Genomic DNA, 12065 nt, shown 5'->3' with positions numbered 1-12065 from the left:
GATGGATGATGGGGAGGTGGATGGGTGATTAAAAAGCCACATGATTGTGGAAAGGAAATAGATATGCTTAGAGAGTGTAAAAATAGAGTGTTTCGAGAAGTTTGAAAAAAAGCAAGGGAAGTGATACCCCAGGTGTAGCGTGAGAGGGGATACACCGAGATAAACTGGGATCAATATGGGACACAGAGAGAGAGAGAGAGAGATGACGGAAGGCCAGTGTAAAGGGATACGGTCCTAGAGAGAGGGAGCCAAGAAGATAAGTGAGGGAACGGCAAATACCAAGGAGTGGTGGATGTTGTGCGGACCGCTTGTTAGGTCATGTTCAATAGGAGACCTTTTGTTGACTTCCATCCTATATATTAAGCGACTTAAAAGCTGAAATGTGGCGCTTAACTAAAGAGGAACTTTCAATGTTACATTTCACTCGCCCACACTCCCATCAGTCGTTAATCTGCGTATTAGATGACAAAGGTTTTTATTCAGACTGATATCAAGCTCACGCTGGATGCAAATGAGCTGAAGTACCATCAAGGTAGGCTTAGGAACGTTCCTTACTGACAGAAATGAAGTATCAAAGTGGTGTCCATGATAAAGGCTATTTCTCTAAATGCTAAGGAAAGGTGCTTCAACTTCCTTTCCTATGTCCTGTAGCATAGGTTACACTGGTCCATCCTTTAGGAAAGGAAAGGATGTTCAAACGATCAACGTGACAAACATTTATTTTTTCTACAATCATACTCATTGGGATCAAGGTCCTTAAAAATGACTGGACTGGAGTTTCTGCATGAGCAACCATTATCATTGTGACAACTGTTTTATTTCCCTTTTGTTACTGGTAGTATCATTTTTAACTGTGTTTTCCACGTTCATATAGAGCTGCGTGAAACATCACGGTTAGAATGCCAGGGCAAAGTATCTAAGATGCGCTACAAGTCAAGCCTTGAATTGTTTTATCACGGCATCTTGACGTAGCATCGTGACATAGCAGCGTGACGTAGCATTGTGATTTAGCCCTAGCGTAAGTGCAGTCAGAAACTCTTAGCGTCGCGGTTGTCTTTTCCCACGGCTTTACGAATTATCCTTCGCATCTTCCTTGACCTCATCACATTGTCCGTGGAGGTCAAGGCAAAGAGGTTAGGAGAGGAAACAGGACGTTATCTTTGGATCGCCGACCTGAAATCTCTAACCCCTTGAACGTGCGTGTCTCTCCCTGTGGCCTCAGGACCCGAGGGCCAAGCACAAGTTTAAGATCCACACCTACTCCAGCCCCACCTTCTGTGACCACTGCGGCTCGCTGCTGTACGGACTCCTCCACCAGGGCATGAGATGCGACCGTGGGTACCCTGCACGCACACACACACACACATAGACAAGCACATACACACACACACGGGAAAGCACACACGCACATAGACAAGCACACACACACACACACACACACACACACACACACACACACACACACACACACACACACACACACACATACACACACACATGTGTTTTGTACAGCTAAATCTACTGATAGGATTATACTGATTAACAACAGATCACATAAGTAATGTTTTTGGTTCGCACAGCTCGCACAGTTCACACACGGTGACTATCTCTAAGGATCCAATCAAATCTGCGTCTGGACATGTTCATGAGTCCTCATATCACTTGGGTTGATGTTTGTGGGTGTGCGCACGTATTGTTTTTTTCAGACTGTTTGATGAACATCCATAAGCGCTGTGTAGCCAACGTGCCGAGCCTGTGTGGCACGGACCACACTGAGAGGAGGGGTCGCATCCAGATCACCGCAGCGATCAAGACCAACGTGCTCACCGTCAGCAGTGAGTACCGGCAGTCGCTTCTGTTGTTGTTGTCGTCTGGCGCCCTCTACTGGTGGCTCCGGTGCGGTGCAGCATGTTGAAGCCAAACGAGGCTCGCTCATCGTTTGTTTCTCTGAATGCAGATATTTCCTTAAAATGTAAATACATTTAAGTTGGTTGATTTATTGAAGAAAAAACATCAGTATTCAACAACCCTCCCTCACTCTACAAGATACTGGTTTCATGTAGAGTTGCCTGCTTGTTTAAATCACATCAACATAACTATTGTGTATTAGTTCTCAGGAGAAATATGTGCAAACCAACGTTTACATTGCTATTAAATGTTGAATATTTATTCAATTCAATCCAATTTCAATTTTCAAATACATGTTTTTAACGTTATTTTATTATTTTTATTCTTTGGCTTCTTCCAATGAAAAATCTATCTTGTCTTCAACTGATCTGTTCCATTGTCTTCTTTTCCTACATTACCCAGAATTCTCCCTTTTCATGTGACATTGCAAGGTTTTCCTGGGGTTGTGGCCTGGGTGGGTCAGGGGGTCCTAATGTCTTGGTGATCTACAGTGATTCTATGTACATCTGCAGTAGGCATGACGTCTCAGTAACTCTGTAGGCAATAATTCAAAATCATTGTTTTTCATCTTTGAATCGTATTGTATCGTCATGAAATGTAGATATTATCTGATTGTGGCATCCAGTTTTATAGTAATAAAATAATTACGTTGAGAAGATATGCCCTTAAAATGATCCATGATCAATATTCAGTTTGAAATGACACAGAAAGGAACCACTTCTCGTCTGATTCCATACTTTACATTTCCATGTACCTCAATGTAATCACCCTCCTTTAGACAGTGTGGTATGGCATTTTGAATAAAAAAAGCATTTTGAGGTATTTATGGATATCTTTTCCCCTTTATTTTCATGAGAATAAATGTCCCCATACCGCCCTCCCTACATCAAAGTGTTGTAGCTTTTGTGTCAAACATGCAGAATCACAACGCACCACAAGGTGTCAGCAGTGGCTCGTTTTCATTTACTCCACCGGCGGTAGCATGGAGATTGTTATAAATACTCCACGTTGTATTGTAATGTAGGAGCAGGTTAAAGCACAGCTTGAGGATGGCTCCACATGTGGTATTTTCTCACACATTTTGTCCGGTTGAACAGATTTGAACAGAACAATATTCAAAAGTAATGACAGTAACTGAGGGTCTGGTTTCATAGTGGGATTGTGTGAGCTATTTAAGCATTGGTGGGGGGTCTTCAGTGTGGACCAGGGACTATTAAAGCATGGTGGGTGGTATTCAGTGTGGACCAGGGACTATTAAAGCATGGTGGGTGGTATTCAGTGTGGACCAGGGACTATTAAAGCATGGTGGTCTTCAGTGTGTGTGTGTGTGTGTTGGGGACTATTAAAGCATGGTGGTCTTCAGTGTGTGTGTGTGTGTGTGTTGGGGACTATTAAAGCATGGTGGTCTTCAGTGTGTGTGTGTGTGTGTGCGTTAAGGTGTGTAGAGGCTGTTGGGTCTGCCGCTGATGCGTTCCCACGCTCTGAGGTTCATCTCGATCATTAGCAGGGGTTTACACTCTTGCACACTGAGGCTAACGATAGCCTAGCAGCATGCTGCTATGCCACCGCCGCAGACCGCTAGCGATGACTTCCTCTGCTTGTTACACAATACACAGAGAATGGAAAAGAACAGAATAGAGCTAACGTTTAGTATAACCACCAAGGGAAATGTAGCAACGACCTTGTAGTACGACGCATCCCAAATGGCAAATACAATTACTTTGGTTGGAAGAGTTTAGATTCACTATTAAATGATTAAATGTTCATAACAAAAAACTGTTTTACATTTTTAGTACAGGTCTCCCTAACCATACCTGCACATTACCTATCTCCCTTACCATACCTGTCCATTTCCTATCTTTTAGAATATTCAAAATAGAACAGACAGCTGAGGTCTGAGTGTTGCAGTACCACTACTTGCCCAAGGGGGGCAGTGTTGAGTCACCAGTAGCGTTGCGCTTATGTTGCTGAACAGCAGAAAGGGGGAAGAAAACCAACCAAAGCACAGAGAATGAATTACAGGGCCACTTTTTATTTCTTACCACTCTTAACCCTATTAGGGACTGGTTGAATTTGCAGCAACACTGAAAATTGATTGCTTATGCTGTCATTCTATTGTCTGAAAGATTATTGCTTGGCTAACAATTGACAGCATTATAATGGTTTTGTGTGTGTGTGTGTGTGTGTGTGTGTGTGTGTGTGTGTGTGTGTGTGTGTGTGTGTGTGTGTGTGTGTGTGCGTGTGTGCGTGCGTGCGTGCGTGCGTGCGTGTGTGTGTGTGTGCGTGCGAGTAACATTGTGTTTGTAACATTGGTGTCTTGCTCAAGGACATATATAGGTAGTCTGGTGACCATTCAACCACCATTTTCTTTTGGGCATTTGACCTCCATAGCTGGAAACTCAACTATACAAGACATGAATGAGTTTCACGCGTATTTAAAAGATAGAATTATTTGTTAAAGAGATAGAGCATACATAGAGCTAGCATTCTGTGTTTAGACAGTTTGCTAGTGTGTTCTTTGATGTTATTTCTCTTCCTTATGCAGTATATAAGCCTGGATATTAAAGTTATGGACAACAGAAATCTGTAATTTACTTCAGATGATGTAATCAAAGGGTAAGCAAGATGTGTATTATCCATCAGATTACGTACCATGAAATCGATCGAAATCTCATGATATTTCAGTCTATCGATTTCCTTCCATCCTTTCAAGCCGATTTGGGGGTGGTGATGGGTGGGGTCTATTTTCCATCCAGGCTACATAGCCAAGCAGGGGACCAATCCCATTACACTCATGTGGCCGAGCCACGCCCCTCACATTACGGGCGATGGTGCAACTGAGTAAACCTACCACGTTTCGGACCTTTGAGGAAGTAGAAACTACGATAAAGTTTACGGGTTAAAGGGGAACCGTCACTCTCGCCTATATAACATAGAGAGACGTCATTGATCCTATTTGGACCAATGAGGCAAATGTAAATCCAAGACCAGTGACGTCAATAGCAACAGAGTTGATGTTGCAGACCACACATGCTATGAAGCAGTACTACAACGACGTTCGCAAAAAAGGTCCACGGTTACAGTTCCACTTTAAGCTCAAGAGTCAATCTCCGAAGAAGCCTTGCAACCCTCCCATGATGTTCCCTGGCATGTTTCAACCGGTCCACGCACTTCACCCCCATTAATTTATCTTTTATTTCCCCTAGACCCTGGGCGCGAGCTCTCAAAGGACGTTAAATTGTTAAAGCACCATTACATGTTCTGACAGAAACAAGGTGAGGTGCGCTGCTATAGGCTAGGCCGCGCTGCACCCGAGGTTAACCTGGGCTCGGGCTGACCCACCACTGCTCTACTCTCGGCGGAGCGTGGTGATGAATATTAGATGATGCTGTTAAAGTGACCATCGCACACCGGTTAACTCTGAGGGGAGAGATAGCAGGAGGACAAATTGTCTCATAGGACACCATGACAACCTGCAGTGGGTCAGTGGGGTGCGTGTTTGTGTGTGTGTGTGTGTGTGTGTGTGTGTGTGTGTGTGTGTGTGTGTGCGTGTGTGTGTGTTTGTGCATGGCCATGTGTGTGCGTGTGTATGTGTGTTGTGCGTGGGCATGTGTGTGCGTGTGTGTTTGATTTTGCATGGGCATGTGTGTGCGTGTGTGTGTGTGTGTGTGTGTGTGCAAGTGTGTGCGCAAGTCCATACACGTGTGTGCATTGCGAGGCGAGGAGGGATACAGAATAGATACGGAATAGGCGGCGAGAGAGAGAGAGCTGTGGCCAGAAACCAGTGAATACTGAAGGATGTGGGCGAGGGGTGTGTATAATTCATGGCCTAAACATGTAGACAAGAGTGTAAAGCGTGCGTGTCTGCGTGTTGGATTGAGGGCGTTCCGCTGTAGCTGGTAGGCGTGAGCTGAGCTGGGAGTCTATAGGGAAGCCGTCAACTGCTGGAAACTGACGTTTGTGGCATAACATTCAGAGTGCCGTCGAGAAAGATGTGAACCCCTCATAGGATTCCTACAGGATGTCGGTTTAATGCCACATGATATTGTTAGTCTCATAGCATTATTGCTATGAGATTGAGCTATATTGCTAAGTCATATTTTGGCCAAATTGTGATATGTAACCAAACTCTACTCTCCTAATGCTGCTGATTCACTGTGCCTCATTGGCTATAGCATAAGCCAATCAGAGTGCTCTTTTACATTCCTTAATCGCTATCTGCCTAAGTCATCTGTTTGACTTGTATTTTTGACGCTAAACACAAGATGAACCTTAAAATATGACTTTGCACTCCTGGTGGTGGGCCGCAGCGGCAGCTGCTGTAGGATGCTCCTCATGGAGCTCCATGGCGTTTGGTTTTGGGTGGCTACACGCTCAATGTGATTCGGAGCCATGTCGTATGAGTATCCTATTTCCTAGTGTAGGTTGGCGGAAAAACAAAGTGTTGATGGTCAGCCCGGACCCGGCGTGGTCGGCTGTTTCTTCCTCTCTGTTATTGTTGATTTTGTTTTGTTTTGAAGTTCACTAGTATGAAGTTTGCTGGTGCAAAGTTCGCTAGTATGAAGTTTGCCAGTATGAAGTTCACTAGTATGAAGTTCGCTAGTATGAAGTGCACTAGTATGAAGTTCACTAGTATGAAGTGCGCTAGTATGAAGTTCGCTAGTATGAAGTTTGCCAATATGAAGTTTGCTAGTTTAAAGTTTGCTAGTATGAAGTTCACTGGTATGAACTTTTCTAACTTGGGGCTGAGGTGAAATAAATCTGGATATGCATTAGCATCCCTGAGCATCCCTGTGTGGTCCTATAAAAGGAACCACCTGTTTTATAATACAAGAGAGAAGTGCTTCAATATCAACTGTGTTTCTGAAAGGAGAAAAGGGAATTGTGTTCTCCAAATCGGACCGATGACATCCATGGTCCAACTCCAACTTTTTGTTGGGGGAAACTGAGTCTTGTATTAGAAAACAGCTGAGCCTGACGGTTCACCTTTTAAGTTTCCCTGCTTGTATTGTAGCTTCACATTGCATGGTGTTTGCATTGTGTTGCAATCATGCAATGACCTTTACCAAAGTATTATTTTTCCTGCTATTTTTCCTTTCTAATCCACTTTCCACACAATGACTTCACAGGGGCGCAGGCCGGAGTCACCATCACACACTGTCTTTTAGGCAGGGATTGTCAATACATTTGATAGATGTATCAAATGCTTATTGCCTCCTCTTGTTGTGACACCCAAACAACAACATAACATGCATGCATTATTGAGCTGTCAGCTTAATGTGTGTGTGTGTGTGTGTTTGTGCATGCCTGCGTGGAATCATAAGTTAGTGCATGTGTGTGTGTGAGCGTGTGCATGTGTGTGTGTGCGTGTGTGTGCATGTTTTTCTATGTGTAGGCGTGCGTGAATCTGAACATTTGCGTGTGTGGGCATGTCTGTTTGTGTGCATGTTTGTGTTTCTATGTGTGTGTGTGTGTGTGTGTGTGTGTGTGTGTGTATTTTAATGCGTGCAAAAGTATCTCCAGTGGCTATGCCAAAAGCTGTAGCGGCATCTTATGGGTTCTGGTCATTACATGTGACCTCCAGACTCTAACGGCAATAACAATTAGACGCACACACATATATATACACACACACCACACACACACACACACACACACACACACACACACACACACAGACACACACACAGGACAATCCCAGTCCACTGATGGACACACAAGAGGGATTAGTGTTGAAACCTCCTTCACGCGTCAACATGGTGATTATACACACATCAGTCTCAGGTCTTTCAGGAGGTCAGTCATTATAATTAATACAATTATTATTATTATTATTATTAGAAAAATCATTAGAATATTTTTGTTATTATATTATAATTATCATTATTCATATTTTTGTATTATCATTATGGTAATATGAATAATAAAATGAATAATGCTATTATTATTATTGTTACTGTTATTATTTTGCCATGACATTACACCGAGGTGGCTGACGCTTTTATCCAAAGTGACTTAACTCAACCATTGTTTCAACACTCAATCTAAAAAATCTGTCAACTTTGTTGACGAAAGATATCAGCAAAGTTATTCTTCATTGACTTTCAAAACGAACAAAACACAATCAATTCAGTTTTGTACTTTCTATCATTTACGGCTGACAAACCTTTCTCCTCCCCTGTCTCACCCGTGGTCATTTGAACCAGTCGCTGGGTGTTTCCTAAACGTAATAAACCACGTTCATGCAGCAGCAGAGCTGACCCTGGGAGGGAGCCAGGCTTATGCACACAGAAATCGAGCAAGATGCACGGGGTCTCTGCTGTCCTGGGGTCAGCGGGGAGCTTGTTCCAATATGGTGGAGCCGGGACGAAAACCAATCAGGGTTTAGTTGAGCAGCTGCTGGGGTCCCCTCGTGGTGAGGGAGTAGCAGGCCACTTTGCAGTTATGGAGCGTAGTGGTCCGGCTGGGGTGTATGGTTTGACCATATCCTGGTGAGGGACGGGCCTAGGCTATTTGTGCATGGTAGGACCAGCCAGACTGGTGCATTCTGGATGAGGTGCAACGGTTGAATTGTCCATGAAGTCAGACCAGCCGGAGTTGCAGTAGTCTATACGCAAGACCACACAAGCCTGGACCCGCATGGCCCGAGATGTCTTGATCCCTAGAAGGGACCACCACCTGGGTCTGAGGGTCTACCTGCATGGCCTTCACACACAGTCAGAGCATTTTAAAAATGGCTCCTCAGAGTGACAGGCAGTGACAAGAGAGCAGGCCCTGTGTCTGACAGGTATACGCAGGAAGTGACAGTAGTAGTCAAGGTGAGATGATATAAAAGGCATAGATGCCTGATGTGTGACAAGTCAAGTCAAGTCGGTTTTATTTGTATCGCCCCTAATCCTAGTTCAGGTCTCGAAGGGATGGCAAGCCCACGTTATCAGATATCACATAACCCTAAAGAAACTCTAAACCCAAGGGGAGATACCTTGAGAAGTAGAAGGTATTAGAGGGATCCCTCCTTCCAGGGATGGGGAGGAGAGCAACCCAGTTAGGTCATAATTAATTTATTCAAAAATAGTAGATTATCAGAGCATTAATCTAATATTCAGATAATCAGAGCATTTAGAGCAAGCAGATGGACTCATGATTCAACGGACGGGCCACTAGTTTGAAGTATTCTGTCAAATACTATTTGTTCGATAAATATGTTACGAGAGCAGTCAATACCTGCCATATTGCATCTTCTCATGAAATGTTGTGCTCATAATATCGCGTTGTGGCAGACCTTCCATTTATGTCTCTCTGTTTGATATATAGTGCTTTCGAGAGCCACAGTCGCCACAGCGCCTCACATTTATGGCCTCACATTCACCCGTTTGTACACAGACGGCAGTCCACCACGCAAGGCCACAGCCATCTCGTCTGGAGCAGTTAGGCTGAGTTGTCCTGCTCAGGGACACCTTGACACCTGGCTAGGAGGCTGGGTCTTGAACCAGCAACCTTCCCGTTATTAGTAGATCATTGGTAGTCATTCAATGGGCCGTGGACACGGGCCCACTGGTGGAGTGAATGAAAACTACCTGAAATTAAACCAAAGCAAAATAAAATAATAAGCAATAATGGTTGCCATGTTGACAATGTACGCATCGCTTAGAAATAGAGGCAGAAGAAGACACATCTACAACAAAGCTCAAGTTGATCAGTTATGTTGAACCAATATCCAAAACAAAATTGCAAAGAAGATATGGTTGTGTGTGATGAGTTGCTATGGTTGTGTGTGATGAGTTGCTATGGTTGTGTGTGATGAGTTGATATGGTTGTGGTTGATAGTTTCAAGCTAAAATACACGATACATGCTGCAGCACAGTGCATCCTCTCGACAGCGTTAAATAACCTACACTATATGCAATCCTATTGATGTACGTGTGAAGGTAGAGTCCAGGCACAGCTGGGATATAAGCGCTATCGAGGCTGGAGGGATAGAAAGGGCTGATGATTATGGATGGAGGAAATATTCCATTTGATTGGACCCCGACCAGCAACACTTGACCCGAGAGGACGTTTTACACTGAACCATTGCTGCACAAAAATCAATGAGGCAGTCATCTTCTACTGCTCCTGGTGCAGTGGTTACATGGCGGCCAGCTGCAGCTCAGGCCTCACACGTCCCTTAAGAGGGTGCTCCATAATTACCTAGGGTGCCGTTCTTCATGCCCTGATGTTTTGTAGATACTGGATGCATCACCGTGTCAAGGATCATCTCTATCTTTCTGCCATTACATTGCAGTCTAATTCAAAACAATGTATATATATATATATATACAGTATATATATACCATATATATATGTATGTGTATACAAATAGTTTAGCATCATGAAACTGCTTGATCCTGATTGGGCGAAGTGGACCGTCTTGCCCATTGCCTTCAGATTTAAACTTTTCTTAAAGCAATGTGAAAAATGTATTAACATATTACCGCCCCACCTCTCTCTCCCTGTCCCTCCCAGTCCAAGAGGCCCGTAACCTGGTCCCTATGGATCCCAATGGCTTTTCGGACCCCTACGTGAAGCTGAAGCTCATCCCGGACCCCCGCAGCGAGAGCAAACAGAAGACCCGCACCATCAAGTGCAACCTGAACCCCACCTGGAACGAGACCTTCAAGTTGTACGTGCTGAGTGAACCGCATTGATGTGTACTCATTTATGAACCGTCAGATGTGGTAGTAGACCTCCCTCCCTCCCAAATCCCCTCCCCCCCGGGGGATTTGAAAGATTTGATGAGTTAAACCTTAACAACAGGTCTGCTGTGCTTTTGCGACAACGCAATCTACAGACAGCGCAATCTACAGACCTGACACACGCCAAACGAAACTCTCGATTGTCCTGTAGACCGTAACTGAAGTTGTATGGCTGAGACCATGGCTGCACGATATTGGAAAAAAAAGTGAGTGAGTGAGTGACCAACAGCCTGTGTCGGTGTGTCTTGTCCCCCGCCCCCCCCCCCCCCCCAGCCACCTGAAGGACTACGACAAGGACCGACGCCTCTCGGTGGAGGTCTGGGACTGGGACCTCACCAGCCGCAACGACTTCATGGGCTCCCTGTCCTTCGGCATCTCCGAGCTGCAGAAGCTAGGGGTGGACGGATGGTGAGCAAAGTCCCCGACCGCTCCCCCCTTTATACCGCTCCGTGTTGCGTAGTGTCGGTGGTGTGATCAGTGAGGGAAGTGGTCGGCGGTTCCATTCCGATGCAGCGCTACTGTAGAAGGCCCTCTGATTATATTGGATTTTTATAGTCTTTTTTTTTATAGAGTTTCCAGAATGTAATCTACGAATACGTGTGTTTTGAAAAAGAAACGCGTTGTAAACAGTTGTAGTGGATTGAGGGAGGGGTTATGTGAAATTGGCAGATTGGTTATTTTCCAGGTTGAAGGAGGAATTGCTGTGTGTGTGTGTGTGTGTGTGTGTGTCTGTGTGTGTGTGTGGGAGGAAGAGAAGTTGAAGACTGAAGTTGAAGACTGACTTTGTTCAATATCGCTCTGCAGGACAAATTATGGTGTCTAAGCAGCTTTCTTTTTTTCATTTAGCTGGTGCTAAGCACCAAAGGTGGTTCCTCTCTCTGGCTCTCTCTCTCTCTTCATCTGTGTTTCTCTCTGTCTCTCTCTCTCTGACTGTCTAGCTATCTCTCTCTCAGTCTCTCTCTCTGAGTCTCTACCTCTCTCTCTCACTGTCTCTGTCTCCCTCTCTTTCTACCTCTCTCTTTCTGTCAGGCAAAGTCAAGGGGCTGAAGGTACTTTCAGCCCCTTTATTTGTTTTATATGTCTGGCAACCGTCCGGATCCTTAACTATTTATCAACCTTTTTGTGGAGATGTTTAGATCGAGATGTTAAGAACTATATACTGTATATGATTATTTCTGTTGACATGACATTGTGTGTATATATTTTTGTGTGTATGTGTGTGTGTGTGTGTGTGTGTGTGTGTGTGTGTGTGTGTGTGTGTATGTTTGTGCGTGCATGTTTGTGTTTTCGTGTGTGTATTAGTGATGGCTCGTTCGCAAACGAATTAGTTCGAACGAACGACTCTTTAACATGAACGAACCGACCTGATTCCCCGTTTCAGTTTGTCTCGTTCGTATCGTTCGTTCGCCGAGACTCGACTCC

General features: G+C 44.5%; 1 protein-coding gene across 2 annotated transcripts in view; it reads left to right on the top strand.

Moving 5' to 3' along the window:
• The window catches only part of LOC311340695 (protein kinase C beta type), a 98618-nt gene that overhangs the window by 37749 nt on the left and 48804 nt on the right, over positions 1-12065 (top strand). For both annotated transcript variants that reach the window (XM_084465572.1, XM_084465571.1), the window contains exons 4-7: positions 1223-1334; positions 1707-1835; positions 10414-10570; positions 10917-11051. In XM_084465572.1, coding sequence (XP_084321698.1) covers positions 1223-1334; positions 1707-1835; positions 10414-10570; positions 10917-11051 — 533 coding nt within the window. The remainder of the gene's footprint in view (positions 1-1222; positions 1335-1706; positions 1836-10413; positions 10571-10916; positions 11052-12065) is intronic.

The sequence above is a fragment of the Micromesistius poutassou genome (genome assembly GCF_964030765.1).
Source record: "Micromesistius poutassou genome assembly, chromosome: 1".
NCBI lineage: Eukaryota > Metazoa > Chordata > Actinopteri > Gadiformes > Gadidae > Micromesistius > Micromesistius poutassou.
This window is presented reverse-complemented; position numbering and strand designations above follow the sequence as displayed.